The following is a 23,504-nucleotide window of genomic DNA, read 5'->3' as shown; positions in this document are numbered from 1 at the left end:
CTGCACTGAGCTGCCAAGGTAGCTTACACCAGATGAATCTGACTACTTTTTGTGGTAGTGGTGGGAGAGATGGCCAAATGATGGATTTTTTGGACATGGAGAATACAGTGGATCTGTAAATGCAAACAGCACCTGGGGAATTAATCTGTTAAGCTGAAGAGAAGGGAAAATTAAAGAAGTTTGCAAGGCTGACAAAGAACCAGTTGAGGTTTTTTCAGTGACTGCTGAAAGGGGCACCGGACTCAGATGAAGTTGACTGTTTGACTTCAAAGACAAAATCACCATCATCTAAGCAAGGCTTTTGGAAGAAAACTGATAAAAAAGACTGCTTGGTTTTGCATTCAAACCCAAACATTGAACATGTATTTTGGATGTGGCTCCAAGAGCACCACATGAAAAGAGCAAATGATAACAAATCGCAAACCAACTCTAAAAGACTCCTGGCCATGACAGTGTCACTGTCACTGGACATTGGTATTTGTCATGCAGGCAAGACAACACAGAGTCTGCAGCAGCAGTGCCATAGTTTCACATACAGCAAGAGTCCACAGTTCTTATGCTGGTGGATACGCCATTAATTCATCATAGAAGAGTGATATTTCTTGCAGAGTGCATAAATAAGCATTATTACAAATAAAAGAGTTCTAGTAATACAGAACAATTACTTAAAATTTGCTGAGTTTCCACCTGAGGGGACAAAAGCTGAACAAGACACCTCCTCCATTTAGTAAGGTAAGAAGGACAGTTCAACAGAACAGTCTGTTTTCATTGCCATATTTGACAGATTTAATTATAACAGCTTTTGTGGTCTTTTTTTCTTCTACCTCAAGTCAGTGTTATAGATCTATCACAGCACTTATGGGGATGTCTTAATGGGGAGAAAAAAAAGGGGGGGGGGTTTCACACTGATTCAGTTTTAGTTAGGCCTTTTTTTCTATGACTTTAACAAAATCCCTCTTCTTCCCATGGGACCAGTTGCCAGGGGCAGGGGCTTTGCATTAGCACAAGTTTCTTTGGAACAGATGTGCATGGGATGGGCAGCCTGTGCTGAGCGGTGCCACCTCTGATGGATCCCTCTGGATTTTAATGTGTGAAGCCAAAAAGGCATGCAAACTGGGCACCTGTTTTTCAAGCTTACACTTGGAGGATCCATTATGAGCAAGCACAGCAGCTCTGCAGGCACAGTCTTTGAAAGCCTCTGTGTGATCACAGTTATGTACCTTCAGGAAAGCCAGCAAGAAAATTCTCCCAGAGAAATTATTTGACTCCGAGTGTCACTGGAAAAGCCAATGCCTACCAGCTAGTGAGGAACATAGCTATTCCTTGACAAGAAGCAGTGTTTCAGCATTTACTGTGGTCAGAGGGAAGGACCAGAGAAAGGAGGAGAGCTTTGCTTTTCTCTTCCATAGCTTTTGCTGAGAGTATGCAATGCCAGCAGAAGTGTCTTCTGCAGTGTACACACCCTGCACTCAAGGATATGAGAGGCAAGGCTACCTCCTCTGAGGAGACCTCAGCACAGGGCAGTTGATGTTCATGCTATCATGACTGATATTATCAACTGAAAAGTGATAAAGGTGGGGTCTTCTGGTTGAACTGCAAGCACCCATGATCACTGTGTGCTCTTATCAAGGGCTGATATGCTTACAGTGTATTCTTATGGAATCCATACAAGTAATGGCATGCTTCTGCATATCCTCATAGAAATTATTCAGCAGTAGTGTTTTGCGTGCTGTTGTGCAGCAGAGAGAGGTGATTTCAATGGGTCACAGGAAATGCTTGGGAGAGCCTGTGCGTCACAAAGTTCTGCGTGCTGAAACATGCTGCTCAAATCCCTGCTGATGCAAAAATAAGCCTGGTAACATTATTCAGCAAGTGGCATGTTTAATGCTCCCGAAATTAAGAAATAAGAAAGGCTGCTGGTGGGCTCACTCCCAGTGATAGAAATGTCTGGGACCATCAAGAGCAGAGAATTAAAGATGTGAGTTGCATGCTGTGCTAGTGATAAGGTGAGAAGATCAAATTATCACCTGGCCCCATTGTATTTGTGATCCAGAAGTTGATTTCTAGGATCTGAGAGTGAGAAATTGGTGTGCTAACGTTGGAACTACTGAAAAGTTTGGCTTCTCTGAATTCCACTTCATCTGAATTCTACCCACAGAATAAAAACCTATTTTTTGTAGCATCATCTATCTTATGCGCAATCCACAAGCGTGCTTTTACCTGAAGATTTTTGTAGTGAACAGTACTTCTGCAGTGACTCGTCTTTGCTGTCTCTTCATTTGTGTAGAAGAGTCCACAGAGCTTGCAGTAAAACCCAGTTCTAGGCACCACAAATTCCACACCTAGTGAGAAATTCTGAATTACATTAAAATGTCAGTTGAAACCCTTCCCCTCCACAATAAACTTGCTTTCAAAGAAAAGTCACTGTTCAGTGAAATGACATAGGTATGAAGGCTGAATCTTGGATTCACCTCTCTGATGTCCCTAGTTTCGCAATACTGAGCTGCTGTTTAACTGTGCATTGCAAATACACCTTCCACTTCTCTCTTACATATTACACATATTTAAAAATGTACCATCTTAAGAATAAAATTGACTGGAAACTTCACTGTGTAACCTCAAGGGCTAGAATAGCGATAGTACTTAGAAGTAAATTCATGCTTAAGTTACACAAATTGCTCTTTAGGATGCTGTTGTGGTTTAACACTTCTTATGGGTGTTTTACTCACGATCAGTGCTTACACAGTAAAACTAATACTTTTGTTTATACTGAAAGTATAAGCAACAGTTTTATAACAAAGACTTTTAAATTACTAAGTATTTTTCACATGGAATTCATCTATAGTCCAAGGGAACTTACTTCATCTCATCAGCAACATTAATTGCTATCATCTGCCATTCATCTGGAATGAAATTAGCAATGATCTATAATCAAAAGCCTGTGTCTTTCAACAGCTACCCTTCTGTCATAAACCCTGTTCCTTCACTCTCCTCACATCTGTTATGGAAAATAACTATAGCAAGTAGCCTTAAAGTGACATCTTGTTGAAGCTGTAGGTATTGCAGTGGGCAGCGTTGAAGGCTGAGTGTGGCCTGGGCGTCCAAACGTACCCAGTGGAATGCTGAGTTCGGTGAAGACATCCTCTTGTTCCCAGCCTGGTGGAGGGTGCCTTCTTTTAGATTCTACCTCCGGGTATTCCAGAGATCTCGTTTCCAGGTACCTAGAATTTGCTTAACAAATGAATAAACATATTGAATGAAAACAGTTTATCAGTTTAAAGAGACATTTGTAAACTTCTTGGAAATGCTGGGTGGATCTATAAATGCAGTAAAATCTGGAAAAAAATGCTTTTCCATACAAATCAGAGCTTTGTTCAGTGTAACTCCAACAGCTGTACTACACTGGGCAGCCAGCCCTGTTTCTCCTAGCAAACCATTCTTCTATTTCTAGTTTCACATTTGTTATGTTCTTTCTTTTCATATTTTAATCTTTACACAGATCTATAACATTATACTGGCCCAAGCATGGTCTGACCACCGCTCCACAATCACAGATGGTACTGCATGACCAGTGATGGAGCTGCACTAACATAGAGAAAGGAGGGCCACCAGGACCTGCTGAGAACTAATTCCCAAACTGCCAAAGGAGCTGTGCGGGCAGAGCAAACCTTCCTCTTGTAGGAACCCTGCATCATCATCATCATCTGCTCCCTGGAGCCACTCTTCTCCCATCCTCCGCTCTCCAAGGAGTAGTTTCTGCTTCATGGCTCCTGGCCACTTGGGATGGCTGGCTGGTCCCCGCTTACGGACAATAAGAGACATAGGCAGGAGATTCAAGTTGCGGAAAACAGTGTTTTGCTTTGCTGGGGTCAATAAAGCCAGTCAAAAGAACAGGTATTCTCCCTTACCAACATGCAAATTGCTTTTATTTAAAAAAAAAAAAAGAGGAATTTGTTATCAGAGAACAACAGGATTACAGATAAACTGGTTTGATTCTTATTCTTCAGTTCCTGCATCAAAGAATTGGTTCCCTTACCCTGACAGGATTTCTATTGCATTGCAAAGTTCACCTAGATAAGGGATATATTTTCTCATAAAACAAATACATTTTTGCCCAAACCAAATCCTTCCTGCCTTTCAAGTCTGTAGTTCAAAGATCTGCAATCTCTGGCTATGAGAATGAATTTTTCTTCATTGTTTTAAATACATCTATTACATGATTTAAAAGAAAATAATCCCAACTCCTGGCTGGTTTGTTTTTGAGGTAACTTTAAACCCATTCCAGGTTCCCTAATCTGCAGCAGAGATCCTGGGAAAACCCGCAAGCTTCAGCTAGCTCTTCTTGAGGCACCCAGGGCCTTTGTGGCAACTTAAGTCCCACTGAAGTTGATTTCTGGGCTTCTAAGCTAGCAGCTACATTTGCAGAGAGCCTAAAGCCTTGCACTGCAGATCCCAGATATCAAGCCCATGACAGAAATCTGGGAAACACAAGCTGCCCTGGAGTTTTCAGGCTCGCTGCTGGCAAGCTGGAAGGTGAGATCCTGAAAACATGGAAGTAACTATGCTCTTGGGATACCTAGTTCTTTCATCAGCTGGCTGCCCAGGGGAGCCAACCTTGCCATCCCCAGTCCCAGGGGGTTTGCACAGCAGTGTTATCTCCAAATATAAAAGGCCTGGTGTGTTCCGGACAAACAGGTAAGTACTGAAAAATGAGGATGTTTCAGATCTGTCCTGAGGGAAGAAGTTAGTTCAAAATCAGACATTCACATTAAATGTTGCAGCATTTTCCCCTCAGAAATCTTCCAGCAGCTTCTGTTCACAACCCCTTCTCCATCACACGAGCTCTGGTAACAGCAAGAAAGGGCATTCCTGGCCAACATGGTCTATGCTGTTTTCCATTTCACCTCATTATACACAGCCCATTCTCTCAAGTTTCATTTGCAAGTGTGATGAGGAACTAAACTCACTTTCAGACATTCAAGATTCTTTTCTTTTTCCTGACAGCTAACATATTAATAGGCAGCTATGATTACATTTATTGGCACTATCTCACAGCATGTCCTATCAGTTATATTAAAGGCAGCATGTGGTAGATAACAGATGATCAGGCAATTCCTACCAAAAGGCATGTATTTGCGTGAACAGTGACTAAGAAGTAACAATCTACGGATGATTTCCATGTTAGTAATGCTTCAGTACAGTGTGTAAGAATACCTACCTTGTCCAGGAGCCAGCCAGACATTACAGATACTTTTCTGTTGACCTTCAGAGACTGTCACTCATTTCATTGACAATTCAAAGTAAATTTAGCAGGGCACTGAAAGAGTCCAGCTAAACTCATGTGAACCTTGACATGACAATTATAGCAGCTTATGCCTTTCAGAAAGCTTGCAACCTGCTTATCATATTTCCTTTACACTATTCAGCTAAAAGGCTCTAATGGTTTAGCTTGGCAAAAGGCACTGGGGTTCTTTTACTGAGCTGCTCCAAGGACAAGTCTTGATGCTATTAGCAACATTTATTCTTGTTAGCAATAAATTTCAGATTACTGTCAAGAGAAAACATGCAAGGCTCTCTGCGGGCTGAAGAGAAAGAAACAGTATTTACCCTTGGCCTCTGGACACTCTTGGCTTCCGTGTCTTGTTTCTTCGTTAGCGTTTTTAACAAGCATTTCCATAACTTCTCTACTCTCAGCTCCTTGTGATCCCATCTGTTTGTAATCATCTATAAATGTATCAGGGAGCTGGAGAGTCTCTTCTTTCAGATGAACAGAAGGTATATGATCTTCGGGCTCTAAACGAGTGTCAGAGCTCTTATCAATTTTTCCTTCCTTCTGCTGGGGATCAGACTCCTTAGCGGATTGGTCTTCCTGCAATTCCTCTGGCTTCTGCTCAGGGTCCAGATTTAGGCTTGATGCTTCTGTTACAGCATCATCATCCTCATCATCGTCCTGGCAGCCGCTAGAAGCCACACTGCCCTTAGCCGATCTAAAGTTTGCTTCTAAAGCTTTATGGGCAAATTTGTCTTCACTCCTGGTTAGGTGGCTGTGATCATTTTTCAGTTCTAACATGGTTGACATACAGGGACACATCTCTGAAGCAGTTTTATTTTTCTGATCAACCGGCACTATTTCTTCAAGCTCAGTTATATCAGGCTCCATAATTAAATCATCTTCTCCCACTTCATCCACTGTCACCAGTTCCTCCATGTTAGTAGGATACCAGGTCTCACCTTCTATCTCACTTTCACTCTCCCAATCTCGGTCCTGTCACAAAGACATAAAACAGTTAAGAGATCGGTGATTATAGGTACCATTACTGTCAAACAGTAGGCTGTGAACATCAGTAGCCAGGAAGAACTTGGATCTGGCCATGCCTAACCCCTCTTGTATTTTAGTTTCAAAGACCGATATGTCTTGGTGTTGTGGTTTCAAGCCTTATGCACAAGGACAAGCAATCTCTTTTAAATTATCACATAAACCTCACTTTGTGGAGATTCTGTAACAGCCTTGGGGTTTATAGCCTCTCCAGCCTCCTGCTTCTCACTTTTCTGTAAGCAGTAGAACAAGGTGCAACCTGTTCTACTTTATTATGCAACTGATACTACTGTGTGATCCCCAAGGTGATGATCTACCACTTCCACTGCCTCCACCCGAGGGTGGCAAGAAATAGGCAGCACAATGAGAATATACTGAACCCCAATCTAGACCCTGTGGCTTTCACTTTTTCCTTTAAATCCGTGTTGTGACTCAGGAAACATGGCTACCTTCTGCAGTCATTTCCTTCCATTAGCAAGAGCCCTCTGCCAGGGACTGTGTTTGTAGAAATTGGCCTAGACTTTAGGAAAACTCAGTTTTACAGTTACACTCCAAGGTACATAATCTGAAATACCTCATACATGCAGTTACAGGACTCAGGCACTGATATTTTGCCTCAGAAGTATTAGAATTAGATGGTAAATGTTACTTTTAAGACACATTTGTAGCTTAGATTTCAGCTCCCAGACTCATTGTGCACACATAACCTATTAATAATCTGTATTCTCCTCCTATTTGGCCATTCCTACACTTCCCCTCCTAGAATCCTAAAACAGCACAAAAACTCCAGGAGTTGACACTGTTCTTGCCAGGAGATCAGTTTTCTACAGCAAGAGATATCAATAGCTTCCATATCTGACTATCAACCCATGACCCTACAGATATGAAGCTGGAGGAATTCCAAGGACATTGCTGTCCCTGACTGCGATGCTGCAGCAGGGGTGCTGTAAAGACATTTTTAATTAAAACCAGAAACAATCAGAAGAGGCTACTCTCTATAGTTCATCTAAGGCCAAAGTTGTCACCATTCATCTCCTCCTTCTCCACTAACTGACCACATCTCCTATTCTGGGGCATGTGTCACAAAGTTCTGCACTTCACTTGGGCATACGTTACCTACAGTTGCCAGTGCCAAGGGCTATGCATGTGAAGCAATGTACATGGGCAAAGAGCAACTAAAAAAAGAGTTCTGGAGACTTCAGGAAAAGCTATCCCTTAAAGCAGAGGTCAAGATAAGGCAAGTTAATTTAGACAACCCCCTTCTACAACTCTTTTACATGCCTTTCATGGAAGTTTAATATTTCAGTGGGGAGAATGTGCTACCAAACCTGAGTTTTCACTCCTTTTGTCAGGGAAGCTGCACCAACAATGTGTCACCAACCTTCTCTTGTCTTGTGTTTTCCAGGATTTCTCCAGATTCTTTTCCTTGTTTATTAGTTGAAGGTGAGCTCTTCTCTGGAACTTGCTCCTCTTTTCCAAGCTAAAACAAATACAACATACACACGTATAGCAACACACAGTGGTGCTCTAGTGTGTTTCTATTCTGGGTTTAGGGAAGCAAAGTCACTCACAAGGTCACATTCTTTATTTCTAAAGTTTATGCAAGTCAACTGAGTTGTGGGAAAAGACCCAGCAATTGGATTCTATTTGCAAAGCTGCAGAGAATGAGAATGAACAAAAAGACATTTAAACAAAATTAGATGTAATTTATATCATAGAACTGGCTGGAGGACAGGTCGGGGAGAATGTGAATTAGTTAAAATTTCCAGCCTCCGCTCCTCTGTTCTCTACCCACATCTGTTATGTTGGCTCAGACCCGGTAAGGAGAGCAGTAGCACTAAAACCCTGCAGGAGATCTCAACTGTTTTGTCTGTTGAGGTAAGATCAGCCAAAAATGCAACTGCTTGCACTGTTCATACTTCGGAAGAACAAAACCACAGAACTACCTGGCATTTGGTAGAAGAGAGGTGAAACTGAAGTGTGACTTCAAAACATTCAAACATATTTCTTCCTTTTAAAATAGATTATTAGCAGCAGTCCCTGGAGAAGTATGCCTTTAGCAAAGCCATTTTTAACTTGAAAAACATGCAGAGGAGTGTGCAGCACTGGTGATTTAGGATGCTGTCTGACATTTCTCCCTGACATCTCCCCCCAAGAAACCATCCATCACAGTGAAATACCAGCCAAAGGAGGAAGATGACAAAAGGTGGTGCAGACACACATATCTATGGCATGAGGTAGTGCTGCTGCCTGCTACAGAGACCAGCTGAGTTACAAGACTAGAGATTTCCACAAACCTGGCTCCCACATGAGAAGAGCAAACACAAGGTCAATTAAAACCAACTAAAGATGGCCCTGGCGGCACAAAGCCACAAGCTAGAGATGGACCCCTGCTCAGCAAAGCAGCTCTGCAGCCTCCTGTGCCAGCATCCGCGGAGGTGGATGGCAGCAGTCTATCACTGGGGGGGCTGGGGGAGGAAAGGTGGCCAAGAGCCAGTAACAAGATCCCCATGGGGTGGGGATATGAGCATGGGCTCTACTGAGACTGAGCAAATGAGGCATCTTGATCTGTTCCCATGCATTTTTCCCAGTGGAGAATCAAGCCCACAAACACTGTTGCTTTACAAACTGGGATTATTTCTCCTGAGATCCCATAATTTTACAGGTGAGTTGACTCAGTGGTTCTGCCATGGGAAGAGATTCCTGCCAGCACACTGAAAGGAGTGGTGTGAATTATCCCTGCCACAGCTGAGGGTAGGGACATATGATCAACAGAAAGTAACTGTTCTGTTGTGTTGACCAAAACTAAAATGTTCCTCACTAAACGTTCATTCCCCATTTTAGCAGTATATCCACCAGTTCCCTGTAATGTCCTGGGAATTACTGTCCTGCAAGTATTGTGCATCCCTGTAAAATACCACTTAATTCCCAGATAACTCAACCCACATCACAGGCAGTGGAAGGAGGTGATGGATGCAAAGAGAGGAGCTATGGGGTATTCTGCACGACTTCGAAGAGAGAGCAGTAGGACAATTGCCCCTGCACACACAACTTGCATGCAGACAGCAGGTTGTTGCTTGCTTTTGTTTCCAGTTGTCTGTCCCTTTCCCCTCACGCACAGAAAGACAATGCCCATGTACTGTCATAGATCTGGGAAAGAGGCGGACAAGATGAACTCCTAAGGTTTCTTCTAGGCCTATGTTCCCTGATTTTATCATGACACACACACACAGTTACACAGTATGCTAGAGATTGGAAGGGATCTCAAAAGATCATCTAGTCCAATCCCCCTGCCGGAGCAGGAACACCTAGATAATGACAAAACATTGCAAGTCACCAGCGCCACACCCACAAGAACTGATCTAAAATAGTTAAAAAAATGCATTACTTCAGCAGCTGCCTTCTTAAATACAGCTCGAGATCTTTATTTACCTCATTCTCAGGAGCTTTGGTTTCCTTCACATCACTGCCTTCAGCAGCAGCATCTTCCTCTTGGTCTTTTTCGGCTTTCTTCACCTTATTCTTATCGCTTTGTTTTTGCCTGGAGCCCTCAGATGCTTTGCTGTGCTTCTGTTCAGCAGTCTCCTCCCTGGCAGTGTCCTCGCTGTAAGAATGCCTGCGTTCCCTTAACTTTGCCTCTTCCTTTCTCTTGGATCTCCCAGGTAAATCCTGCAGCTGCCTCTGAAACTTGTCAGACTTTGACTTGGAGGTTTTTCGGTAATAGTCATCTTCTCTGGTTTTGTACCCTGATAAAGGGTGAAGGGAGCCAGGGGAACCACTCCTTAAGTATTTTTCTCTGTGCCCTCTGCCTCCTTCAATCCGTTCATCCAAATCAAACTTGTCCAGCTGTCGGGAATAATGTTTCCTCTCATGTACCCACATGTCAGTCCTGTCCCTCTTCTCATCCCCATTCTCTCGCCATTCTCTGCCGTCTCTTTCCTCTTCCCGGCGAGAATATGGTGACTGATCCCACGACTCTCTCCCATTTCCCCAGTCGGTCCTGCCCGTCCCCATTGGGCTGTGGGGTGAACTGCAGGAAGTAAAGCTGGGAGTATGGGATCGGGGTGACAGGGAGCGGCTTATGGGGCTGCGAGAGCGGGGCCTCTCCGTGCCATACCTGCTGTAGAGGGGAAAAGCAGCTGTAACTAATCCAGCTCATCCACTACTGTCTATACCAAGACCTTGTACATTGGAAACACATGAGGAGTGCCCTGGGGACTGTGAACCTGAGACCCCAGGCCTGTCACAGACATGCACTGCACAGCTGCAGACACAGTGAGCAAGAGAAAAGGCAGTGTCGTATCCACAGAGCTCAACTAATCCCCACAGAACTGTCAAGAATATATTCATTCATTTTTAAAAGCGTCACATAGGAGGCCAGCATTAAAAGCCTACAATATGTTGATACCTTTACAATGACCATGATGACTGTACCCTTAGTACTCAAGTCATCTAGGGCATCTCTGAAACAAAAGTGACAAAGGTCACCTGTTTAAAAGATGTTTTAGGATTGTGATTCCTCTCCATTTTTGCTGGAAGGCCCAGAAGTCAGATAAATGGGAAATACACCCAAATACATTTAATCTGAACTGACTCCTCTCTGCTAGGTCTTGCAGCATCCCTGCCTTTATGCTTTTCATTTAAGGGAGAGTGTGTCCTTCACATGTCAGGTGCATTTTTTTTGAGTCATCATCAGTAGGAAAGAGCTTATTTGTTTTCACAACCTGCACAGTTTCAATCTGATCTTATCATACATGCCCTGTACCTACTATTGTATCCACTTATATTTTTACTGTGATTTGAAGTGAAATCCAGATTAAGAAAGCAAATGAGATAGGAGAGGGAAGCACACAGAATATGCTTTTTCTACCCGCAGGTTTACACAATTATTCAGGTCCCAATTCCAAACTACGGAGAAACTTTACCTGTCCACTTCACGCAGCAGGTCCCTTTCCCTCTGCGAGTGGATGTCCTGGATGATAGCAGCCACATTCTTACCTGGTTTCTAAAGAAGACAAGACATGGTTTAGCATGCTGCACAACTCTCCAAGCTAACACAGGTGATTTGTCCTTCAAGAAACAGCGCCCATGCATCATTCCATTATACTACTGCAGAGAATACTGTTTTTTCAGCGTTGTGGTTACCCTCTTTTCTGCAGCTAGTATCTCAACAGCACGATCAAAGCAGTAAAATGATACAAATGGAAAGTTTGCTCCATTACGTTGTAGCACTGCTGTAACAGGCTTTAAAAAAAATGGCTTGCCCTGTTACATATTCACTATTTCTAGGAATTGAACGTAAGAGGAAACAACCCAGACAATCTCTCCAATACCTGAATTCGATCCCTATTGCAGCCTGTCTCTGATCCTCTAGGATCTGCCTTCTTTTCATCTCAGAGTTTAGCTCGTTCTGGAGTATAGCTCTAACAGACTATGCTTAGAAGAGAGCTTCAGAAAAGCTAAGTGCAAGAAAGATGTGTATTGGAAGTGCTGATTACTCGAGGTTCGAGATCATTTACAAAAGATGCACTACTCCAGGCTGGAGTGCACACAGTTTGCCAAACACTTGGTGCATGCACCAAACTGAGCAACTTAATCATGCAGGAACCCAGCAGTTTGTTGTGGTGAGTAGCTCATGCATATTCCCCCTTCCATGCTGTACTTTCGGTTTTATGTTTGTTTTTAACAAAGGAAAAGGGCTTTTTCTCCTGCAGAGAAAAATTATCCCATGACCCCAGAAAACTGCCAGTGGGAAAGCTGAAAATCTGCCTGAAATGTAGGCAAACTGCCACACTCTCCATTCCACCTCTGTGTTAAGATGCAGAGTCTCTGCCACCTTACATCTGAACCCCTCACTGTGCCACACTGAGGAACACTGCCTGGTTCATGAACTTCAGGCAACTCTTTTAAGTCTCCTTTAACTATTATACACATACAGGGGAGAAAGAGACTTTTCCAAAGGTCAAACTAAGCCATCTGAATTACTTGTTTTTAACTCAAGGCTCATAAAAGGCCCCATAACCTCTTAACTTGGAACATTACAGAGTTATTTTATAAAGTAACTTTGTGCTGTGTTAGATAATATACTATGAAGCTTTTCAGCTCTCTATTGCCAGTTCCAGTCCAAGTCTCCATGAAAAAAAGTAATACTCTCTTAACATTACACATGGCAGTACATAAGCTTCCACAAATATCATAGAATCATAGAATAGTTAGGGGTGGAAAGGACCTTAAGATCATCAAGTTCCAACCCCCATACCATGAGCAGGGACACCTCACACTAAACCAGGTCACCCAAGGCTCTGTCCAGCCTGGCCTTGAACACTGCCAGGGATGGAGCATTCACAACTTCCCTGGGCAACCCATTTCAGTGCCTCAGCACCCTTACAGTAAAAAACTTCCTCCTTATATCCAATCTAAACTTCCCCTGCTTAAGTTTTAACCCTGTTTAAGTTTTAATCCTCATAAGAGCACGGATTTTTGGACATCACTCAAGTGTCCATATCAGAAGTGTGGTAAAAAAAAAATATAATTAAAACAAAATTTGCTCTTTAATTTAGTTCATTTCCAGGAAAGAAAAAGAAATCAGTGTGATGTTCAGCCCTGCCATCACTGTTTGATATAGAGATTGTACTATTGGCTCAAGCATGCCAAGCAGTGAAAAGCATTGCTTCAGGCTTAATGCCTGACTAAAAGGATAGGAGGATCTTAATTTTGTTGACATGTTGCATATTGCACGTAGCTGTGTTTTAGACCTTTGTTAGACCAAGAAATGTGGGGAGCCCACTGAGACGGAAGCTCAGAAGGGGTTTTTGAAGTAATGGTATTGGAGAATCAAGAGAAAATGGGATCTCTTCCAAGAGTTAAAATTTAGAGCAAGAGCAAGCAGCTAAGTATAAAGGATTGTTATCACTATTGGATTGTTATTCATTAATTTACCTTTCTTTTTCCATAATACTAATGCATTAATTAGAAGTCAGTAATCAGCAAGAATTTTTATATGCATTCTCCAGATCATGCCATGGAAACTCAGGAAATCTGATCAGGAATAACTATCTTACCTTCAGCTGCAATTCCTTGTATCTTTTAGACATCCTAATAAGTAACTTGTCATCATTTATCATAGCAGGCTTTTCTTTGTAGTACTGTACCATGGCTTGGGCTGCTTCGCTGTAAGCCATTTCCAGAAAGGCCTAGCACAAATGGGGAGAGCTTTAAAATCTATTACATAATTAGAGATACAGAGACAAAAGGCAGCACAATCATTTTTGTTTGGATACTTCTTATGCAAAATGTCTTGACAGTACAGAACTAGGTGGCTTTCCAGCCCTGGACCTGAAACAGTAACACTCAGTCCATTTCTCAGTCTCCTTTTAACTGCAAATAATGGTTTCAATCCAGCTGTTAAAGCCAATAGGCAACTTTAGAAGCCAGTTTAGTTGAAAAATTAAATGCCTGGAATCTAATTTTTCTCAATATATGAAATTATCACCTTTCCCTTACTTCCTTACTGGTGCTTCTACACCAGGGTCAGCCACTGACAGGATGCAGAACTGTAATGATGCAGCATGCACTGCTCCCAAGACTGTCAGCTGTGTCTTGCATAATTGCAAGGGATCCAGATAAAAGCAGATCATCAGAGCGTGAACAACCAGAATAAAGCCAAAAAAGAATTAAAAAAGCCTGAATGATGTTAACTAGCACTTTTATTTACACCAAAGTAGCATTTGATGTGATTGTAGTTTAACTGGTCTAGGAACATACAACTGGGTAAGGACTGCATTTCGAAACATCACACTACCCACTGGTGTGTATTCTACATCCATCCATACTGTCTGCTGCAGGTATGTGAGAGAAGATTTTCTACTCTTCCCAGCCTACCACTACTGGTAGACTTAAGCTACTTACAGTAGGCTTAAACTACATTGAAGAAAGAGCTCTACTACAATCCAGTGCAGATTAAAGTGGAGTGAGGGAGGTGTCAGTGCCCCCTGTAAGGGCACAGCCTTCCTTTAGCATGTGTGCACCAGATCACCCAGTGCAGCCATGGCCTGGGGGCTCTGCCACCAGCCTGTAACTGTAATCACACCATTGAGGGGCTTGCCTCTGCTGTAACAACAGTTCAGCAGTGTAGGATAGCTGACTCAGACCAGAGTGCAAGTCATTCTTCAATGTCCAGTTCAGCTTTATTAGCATGGGTAAGAAAGCAGTAAAACCCTCCCAAACAGAACAACAGGAGTCTGAAAGTGAGCCTAACAAATGGCTGAGAGAAGGCCAAGTTATTTACTTTTAAAAAACATTATTATTATTTATTAAAGTACAATTTTACAATACTTCTTCATTGATATGTCTGGGGGGTTTTAACAAGAATTGTGAGGCAGTGGTCATATTTAGGTCATCATCTCATCCTATGAACACCAATTTTTTTCTTCTACTCTAACAGCAGGCTTCATATATTGAAGTTTCTATTGCAAAACAAAAGATTTCCCCCCAAAGACTCTGTCTTCACATCAATATATCTTTATACCAGTAGACGTCAATAGCAGTGACCCCAAACGTACCGTACCTGGTTAGTGGATTTCATGAGGATATAGTTGGTGACCTTCCCAAATGGGAGCCCCAGGTTAATGACATCATTCTCTGTGCAGCTTCCCTCAGGGAGGTTGCAGATGTGAACAACTCGACCCAGTGTAGATTTCCTCTGGGGAAACTGGGGGAAAAAAAAACAACTCAAAACCATGTTTTTGTCTTAGATATTCCATCCACTAAATCAGACCTACAGTTCTGTAAAAAATGAAATGTCCTGCTCTGTTATTAAAGGACAAATACTCTTCTTTAAAACCTTGCATTTTAACATCCTTGTTTAGAAATAGAAATGGGAAGGGAAATGTTTAACTGTAGTGCAGTATGCAATGGAATCTCCAGCCCTGGAAATGACAAAGTCCAGAGAAGATTTCTAGAAGAGGTGCTCTTGTTCAAACAGGATTAATGATACTACTGCAAAAGCTAAGTTGCCACCTCAAACCTGATGGACTTCATAAGTCATAGGGGCTTCAGCTCCCTTGCATGTCACAGCAGAGGGCCGGGCTGCCATGGGCACAGGCCACTGTACTCAGGATCAGCGAGAGTTTGGATGCCCCTTGGTGTTTGGAAATGGAGGGTGCCCTTGTCACTGGGAGGTCTCTGCTCCTCCTGACTAGGTCTCTGCATGGCCAGTACCCATCTGGTACCCCAGCACAATCCCTATGGCTTCTCTGCCAAATCAGACAGCCTTCCTGAGCCTGTCTGCATCTATTGGTCCCACTGGGGGGTCTGTGCCTTCCCTGCACATGAAGACACCGTGCACTACCTGCTGAGTGCCCTCAGCAGACAGTTTGCAAGCAAAGCATGAGAAATTAATATTTTCAAGTATTCTATAAAATATCCATTCACGTGGTGCTTATGGTTCCTGGAAATTAAACCAGATGCTCACTGCAGTCCCCATGTATAAATTCGTATAGATGTCAGAAATCAGTTTAGGGATTGTAGAGGTGTTCAGGATAGCAGAGGCTGAACTTCAATCCTCCTTCTGCACTGGTGAAACAGACTGGGCCTGGTGTAAAAGTGACCTCATTTATCTTGTAAGAAGACACACACTGTGCCTCAGGTTGGAAAACCTACTACTTTCCCCTCTCATTACAACAACACACAGTAGGAGGGACTTCTCCCCTGGGGACATAGTGATCACTGGGCAGGCAGACAGGCGGAGCTACCAAATTGGGCTGGCACAGGCAGGCAGTGGAGGTGCAGTAATCACTTCCCAAGGGTGTTAGTCTATTTTGGAGTGCTGGGGCAGTTCCCAAAGAGACGCCCATCTGCCTGACATGGAAAGCAGGCTCTACACTCCCTGTGCAAAGAGGCACCAGGGTATACTCAGAGAGGAACATAATTTACCCCAGCTAATGACACGCAAAACATTGCTCACACAGGATTAAGTCTTCCCAGACCACTTCCCTGTCTATGACCTCTGCTGTTAGGATTTTACTGAAGAAGTAACTCTACCTTCAGTTAAAATTGTGTCATTCAAGGGGAGATGCAAATCGTGTAATCTTGCAGGATCAAGTTCACCAGAGCCATCACAAATGTTTGGCTTGTCAGCAAGTTCACAAGTTACAGAGCTAATGTTATCTTATTTACACCTTTATCCCATTACTCTCCCTCCAGGCTTCACCACTTAACCATTTGTGTGGTTTTGCTGCAAGACAATATATTATACAGTAGTCTGCTATTTAGCTTACATCTTACAGAGCTTGTCCAGGTGCAAAAGGTAAGTCAAATAAATGCAGAAATCCAGAATTACATTTTCTGTGGCAGAAAAATAACAAAGGCCTGATCCTGAAAAGATGAAGCAACTCAACTCCACTTGAACATAAATGAATAGAAAAGGAAGTGATGGCTGTCTGCATCTGGCAAGGAAACATGTAGTGCACAACAGAAGAATACAACTACAGCTAGCAGAGGAAAATGAAACTTTCCTGACAGCAAATGCAGTTCCCAGTGTAGGAACACCCTTCTGTTTCTTTTGTCAGATCAGTTAAGGATGGTATGTTAGGAGTCTGTGGGATTAGAAAGACTTAGGTGCTCCCGATGGAGGCTCCAGAGTCCATGTTCTGACACCTGCACAGCAGTACCTTAAATCAAAACAACTGTAAAATGTTACCACCTCCCCACAATTGGCAATAGCTTAAATCTAAAGGCTATACCATAAATCTGCTGTAATTCATGATTAAGAAGTGGTCATGTACTCATACCAGAAGTCAATGGGCTGTACCAAGCAATAATCTTGTCAGCTGATTGAAGTTAAATTAGGTCCATTCATTAAAGAGAGCTGTAAATCACAGCCAGAAAACGAATAAACACCTTCCATATCCACAGACAGGAAGTTAGAGGAGCTGTTGTGTGTTGTTGAATGTAATTTTCAATGAGATTCTAAGTTAATTTTCTTTGCAGCTGGTGTCTACAGGGGTTTACCAATGCAGTTGCACAACTGCTACAAAAATAATTTGATGCACAGCAGTGATATGCATTCCCCAGCACATTTTTCCTATTGCAGCTTTTTCATTTCCTGTTTCTTGCTTTTCAAATTCCTCGAGCTTTGCCTGAATTTTTTCTAAAGAAGAAGCTGTCAGTCCCATCCCTCCAGTGCTAATGGCTCTCCATGCCCTAACAAACACTTGTAGCACTGCATCTGCCTTTTAAAGAGGGGTAGAGTTATTTGCAGATGGATAGCAGAGAGCAAGCTCTTCCAGAAATCTGAACACTTTGTTTATGATTACATGCAGGGTCAAGTATAATCTTCCATTGCTCAGTTAAATGGCAGCAGCTTAGATGAAAGTGAATACTACTGTGCAAAGGTGTAATAAATTATAAGCCACCTGGTTGCAGGGTGAATGACAGATGGCAAACTCCATCTTAACACCTCTACTATAGCTCCCTCCCACACAATGAGCTTCTGAAGAAGAGTATTTACAGGCTCTGGGAAAATCAAATTATTCAATTAATAATTCATTAATTTCATCATTTTGTTACTGTCTTGCATTATTATAATTAATGAAATTATTATTCATATTATTATTAAATCAGAATCAATTATTGTTTCTTTTATCTTTCATAGTACTGCAGGGCATTGAGAAGCAGGACTTCTGCCCGCAGCTTAAATGATAAATAGTGACAGATTCTAAGGAGAAATGATCCTGGTATTAGCACTAATTTCATTTGTTGCAAGGTTGACAGACATGATGAAAAGGAACATTCCTCTACACCCGCTGCTACTCCACCTCTGACCTTGGAGGCAGCTGTCATGAGCAGCTCTGCTCTCTGCTCCCCTGCACACACAGTGTCTGTTCCAGGCAGGCAGAAGATAAAACCCCTCCAAATAACCTCTTGCCCAGCAAAACCACACATAGAAAATGGGTTGGATTAAACAAATCTGGGTGATGTTTCTGTAGGCAATGCCTCATGTGAACTGGAGTAGCGCACGGACGCAACTCAGCCTGGCTTTCCAGAGTGTCTGAGGACACATCAGGATATATACACAAAAGCTAACAAGGTGAAAACTTGAATCCCTGGAATACTACTGCTATTCCATGAATGCCCTAACACTAACCCTTGATGTCTCCAGCTTTAATCATAGCTTTCCGATACATGTGCTTCATTTTAACCCTAACAACTTTGCACTTCCATCATGTAGATGATTTGGTTTTAGTTGCATTTTTTCTCTCCACATTTTTTTTTCCTTTTAAAATCTTACTGCTTTGTCAATGTAAGAACTGCTTTTAATGTTATCTTTTTTTTTTTTTTTGGCATTTTTTTCATTATTTGGCTATGAATTAATGTGTGCATTAGAGCAGTAGCACTGGGGACCTGTGTTGAATGCAGGGGAGGGGAGAATAAACCTAAGCCATGGAAGGATGCACACCAAACCAAACTTGCTCGAAGGCTACTGGGAGCAGTAGATGATATGAACAGTACCCTAAAATAAACTAAGAAAAAGTCCAACATAATGAATTGATCTGAGACCTCTAGGCGAGTAACAGTGGAACTGCAGCCACTGCTTTTGCCACTACTGCCACCTGGGAGAAGCACCTCAGCATGGGAAGGGCAGAGAACAATTGCTACCAGTAAATAACCAGAGAGATGGAAGTCTATTTGCTTGGATCAGTTACTCAAAGTAAGTAAAAACTAACCCAAATCTTCATTTCAAGCTGAAGCTGACCTTTCTGAGTTGAAGAGACTCAGAAAATGGGGAAAAAAAAGTCAACGGGATACACACAAAACCACTTACCCCCATCCCAAAATCTAACAAGCAAACAACTTTTAAACCCCTACAATCAAGTTCTGGTTTGGTCAAAATCAAAAGCATAAAAGGTCTGCAGGGAAGTTGAACTAACAGACTGACTATTCAGATTATTGTTTAAAAAGAAGCCTTCATGGTTTTAATTCCAAAAAATAGAAGTGGCGTCTACAAGATTCCCGACACGGGGATCAATTTGCTTAGGTACTCACGCTTACCCCTGATGGAGGAGAAGGAAATGTAGGACCTGGCTGGCCAAAGGATCTTGCTGACGTGGTGATAAAAGATGCACCGACATTTGGTGGATAATCTGAATAATGGATTACACACATTGCATGAAAATCTTGACTCACATTAAGTGCATTAGTGTGCTCAGTAAGCAATGCCCCATTTACATAATAACTAATTTCATAGTGTCTACACCAAATTATACACTGTTCAGTTGTACTGTGAAAACAAGTCATTGCTTGAAAGGAAAATAAATTCATACTTTGAAAGGCACATTTTTGGCTTTTAGCTTTTCTGTGCACAGCCTCTAAAAAGTTTTCCTTGGAAACTTGTATCACATTTCATTTTAAATGTCCACTTTCCCCCAGAGACTAACTTCCCTTTAAAACAAGTGGTTTTAACTATTGCACATACAACCATTCACCTTCGATACTAGATGGATTGAAAACTGCTGCATTATTTGGGGATAAATGCAATGTTCCATCTGCTGAGCTTAACACACACCGGATACCAGTGCTGGAAAAGAAAAGAAAAGATCTTTAGGAGCATGCATAATGTGCCATAAATATTAAAGCATAATAATTAGATAGTAAATTCCTGGTGTAAAGCCACTGAATAAGGGATGCTCTGCTAGAAACTCAGTTGGAAGAGTGTCATCAAAATAATACTTACTTATCTGAAAAAGCCATACATTTTTGGATGTGAAGACTTCCCTTAACGTGCTGATCCCAGTCCTATGTTGAAACAAAGAGATGATGAGAACAGGAAAAATCCTGAAACAAATTTACAAGAGATTGCTTCTCCATTCAGTTTACCTTAGTCTAAAACCAATACTGAGATGCTGAAGATTAAACTGTGTGATGCAGAGCCAAGTGCACCTTCATCCAATGCATTTACTAATTTGTTATTTGTAGGTTAAATTATCAGGTACTTTACAAATGGAGAGCTTCTCTGTATTAGTTTTGAAATCCAGTATATTTCTATTAATTCAGTTACTTCACTCTAGCTCAAGAGCTCTTCAGCTCTTCCATGAGAGTGCTGACCACCTTCAACTCCTGCAATGCCCACAGGAAGGTGCTCAGCAGGCAGGGCAGCCAGGACAGTGCTTATTCCTTGCAATAGATCAGGCAAACTTTGTCAAAGTCCATTTAGCTATTTACACTTCTGTCATCCAAATGAGGCAGTGCATTAAACACTGACAAACAGATCAAATGAAACTCCCCATGATGACATTTCCCTGACCTTTTTAAAAGTTTAATGAATAAAAAGAAATGCCCAGCATGGCCCACGTGGGGGCTGCTTCAGACCAGCCCCGTAGCTGCAATAAGCACAGCAAACCCTTTTCCAAGCAGGTGCTCAGAGATTAAAAGGGAAACATGAACAAGCAAATACATTCAAATACTCCAAAGCCCTGCCGTGTGTAAGCACCAGGTACTACTTCATTTGCTGGCCATCTTCCTTCCTGTATACATGTTCTAATGTTATCAGGCCACCATCAGCATGAGCACGTGCCTTTGCTGTTAGGTGCTGGTCCTGTGCTGTGGTAGGAAAGGCCATGAGGAGTTGTTGAGCAGGGCTTAACAGGGGGCCAGCGCAACCCCAGCAAAGCCCAGGAATGGCTGTGGGGCTCAGAGGGCCACATAAGTGGCCTTCTTCAGACCTGACCTATATAATGTGACCTGGGACATGGGCTTTCTGCACCACCAGGAAGCTGCTTCCTGAGAGTGAATTTGGAGCTCCCTTGGCAGTACGAAGACAGAAGTGGGAGTGTGGTCTGCACCGCACGTGCTGAGCAGCTTCTTGCTTCCAGACCAAAGTCCCTGGGGACCCTGAGTCTTAAATTTTCCTTGCTGATACGAGGAGGATAAGAAGAGCCCAATAAAGGATTATCAAATGTAATTATTATTAAAATAAATTTATCAAAATGCACTGTTTTGTCTATGCAAGCTGCTTCCACAGAGCTGTTAGGGGGAAGCCTTTGGGATCAGAACCACAAAAAGAAAGGGACAGGCAGATAAAACTGTGGATGTATGGTTGCAATAACAGCTTGAGAAGGAGAAGATTGGCTTGGAGCTCCTCCTCCCCTCGCTTTGGGCCCATGAGATGATCTGCCACCGCAGCCTGGACTCGCATTCCTCACACCAGCGCTGTAATCTCACTGTCTTTCACAGCGGAACAAACCCAGATCTTGAAACCCCAGTAATCACCACGGAACAGATGTACGACACCCTATGCAGAACTATGGCCCTTTGTTTCCACTCCTCCCAGTGCACCTCCATGGGGCAAGAGGCCACAGGAGCCAGCAGCCGTATCAATCACCAGCCAGCCTGTTTAAGGGTCCAAACCGCGCACTGGGGGTGCCCTAAACCCACTCACCTTCAGATCGAAGACCTTCTTGTCGCACAGGGCGCAGACATGTGGGAAGTGGAGGGGGGCTACCCCACGGAGGTCACCCAGCTGGTGCTGCGGCAGCGGGCGTGCGGGCAGGTCGGGAGCGCTGCCGCCCCGCTCCTCCTTCTGCCTCATGCGCGGGCTGCCGAAGCTCTGCTTGCTGTGGTTGAGGCGGCCGAAGGCGGGGGGGGTGGCGGCGCTGAACTTCGTGTCAGGTGTTGGCTCTTCGGGGTTGTAGAGCTCGTTTCTTATTTCATACTGCTGCTGACTCGCTGTCGGCCACAGGCTGCTGTCGCCAGGCACGAGGTCAGGCTTGTTTTGGCTGGGGAAGTTAGGGATGTTTTCCCACTGGTTGCTTGTCCCGCTGCCATGCAACACAGCGCCGGGATCTCCTTTCGGATGGGAGCCCGCGTGCGGGTCGCCGGGGAAGGCCCGTGCCGTGCTGTGCTGTGCCGCTGCCCCATAGGCTTCCTTAGGAAAGGCTGCCACTGCCGCCTCGTGCTGCAGTTGACCGGGAGCCCCAAAGTGACCCTCGTAGCGTGGCCCTGCCGGTGAGGAGGCTGCATGGGTCCCACCGCTGAGGAAGCTGTGCTGGTCCCCCTCCGGGCCGTACACCTGAGGGGCGGCAGCGGTGGCGTTTTGCTTGTTGTACTCATAAAACCCCCCCGCAGCCGCGGAGCTGGAGGTCCCTGCCTTGTTGAGACCCACCACCACGGGTTGCTGGCCCGAGGTCGGAGCCATGACACCTCCAAAGGGACTCATGATGATGGCGTTGGGGCCCTGCGCCTGAACAGGCCCCAGCCCGCCCCCCGGCGCGGCCAACGCTGGGCTCTGTGCGGGGAAGGCAATGCCGCCGGAGGGGAACCGCGTGCCAGCCATGGCGGGCCCCTGCGGCGGCCCCGCGGCGTGGCCCTGCGGGGCGTTCATCACCGAGGGGTGCCGCAGCTGGTTGAAGAGCGGCTGGGACATGGCCACTTTGGAGAGCACCTGGTTGAGGACGGTGGCGGCGGCCGGGTTGTTGTTGACGGCGGTCTGAGCCAACTTCAGCCGGTGGAGCGTGAGCTGCGCCTGGAGCTGCGCCAGCTGCAGGCTGGCCGGCGAGGGGAGCAGCGGGTTCGGGGTGCCCACGTTGAATGGACTCTTCTCCAGGAGCTTGGCAGCACTGCAAAGGATCAGGAGCTGGGTTAGCCGGATTCACACAGCATCTGCCTGCACTCACCTACCCAGGACGGAATGCATAGCTGCTTCTGGAGATCTAGCTTATCTAAACACAGGGAAAGCAAGGTGGTGACTGAGAATGCAGCCGGACTGAGAACACAGCCGTAAGACAACATCCTCCCTTCCACATCTGCGGCTGCATCCCTCTCAATCAAAATGCTACCAGCGAGATAACTGTTCCAAAGATCTTGCTTTAAAATCCACACTGCATCCCTCATCAACCTCCAGATCAGGCCTTCTGATCATTTTAAGTACCCATAGAAGTCACACCTCTAATGCAGACCAAGAACAAAGGCAACACAAGTCCTCCCACACCGTCCACGAATCTACAATCTCTCCTCTTTTCTGCGCTTGATGCAACCTCCATCCTCCCTGCTGAGCCATCCTGATTTTGTGACATTACCTTTTCTCCCTTTTCCCCTGAGAGCATGGGGATGTGAAGAAAAGGACATCAAATGGTACTGTAAAACCAGCCCCGTAGGTATGTCACACCTAGCACATCTGGCTGCACAAAGCAAG

General features: G+C 43.9%; 1 protein-coding gene across 7 annotated transcripts in view; it reads right to left on the bottom strand.

The window, feature by feature from the left end:
* Nucleotides 1-23,504, bottom strand: part of RBM20 (RNA binding motif protein 20) — a 115,808-nt gene that overhangs the window by 5,637 nt on the left and 86,667 nt on the right. For 5 of the 7 annotated variants that reach the window (XR_008973708.1, XM_057420966.1, XM_057420963.1 and 2 more), the window contains exons 2-13: nucleotides 21,753-22,929; nucleotides 20,049-20,110; nucleotides 19,801-19,892; nucleotides 19,361-19,458; nucleotides 14,883-15,026; nucleotides 13,378-13,509; nucleotides 11,242-11,321; nucleotides 9,749-10,436; nucleotides 7,698-7,796; nucleotides 5,608-6,265; nucleotides 3,112-3,231; nucleotides 2,221-2,342 (exon numbers count right to left, since the gene is read on the bottom strand). Coding sequence is in view for 6 of the 7 variants with exons in the window: in XM_057420966.1 (XP_057276949.1) it covers nucleotides 2,221-2,342; nucleotides 3,112-3,231; nucleotides 5,608-6,265; nucleotides 7,698-7,796; nucleotides 9,749-10,436; nucleotides 11,242-11,321; nucleotides 13,378-13,509; nucleotides 14,883-15,026; nucleotides 19,361-19,458; nucleotides 19,801-19,892; nucleotides 20,049-20,110; nucleotides 21,753-22,929 (3,472 nt within the window). In the remaining variant the exon portion in view is untranslated. The remainder of the gene's footprint in view (nucleotides 1-2,220; nucleotides 2,343-3,111; nucleotides 3,232-5,607; nucleotides 6,266-7,697; nucleotides 7,797-9,748; nucleotides 10,437-11,241; nucleotides 11,322-13,377; nucleotides 13,510-14,882; nucleotides 15,027-19,360; nucleotides 19,459-19,800; nucleotides 19,893-20,048; nucleotides 20,111-21,752; nucleotides 22,930-23,504) is intronic. The other 2 variants (XM_057420964.1, XM_057420965.1) reach the window with 2 other exon arrangements.

Source organism: Pezoporus wallicus, unplaced genomic scaffold, assembly GCF_028554395.1.
Source record: "Pezoporus wallicus isolate ANWC-B61680 ecotype Strahan unplaced genomic scaffold, APGP_CSIRO_Pwel_v1 contig_3365, whole genome shotgun sequence".
In the NCBI taxonomy this organism is placed as follows: domain Eukaryota; kingdom Metazoa; phylum Chordata; class Aves; order Psittaciformes; family Psittacidae; genus Pezoporus; species Pezoporus wallicus.
The sequence above is the reverse complement of the archived record's forward strand: the minus strand, read 5'-3'. Positions and strand labels throughout refer to the sequence as shown.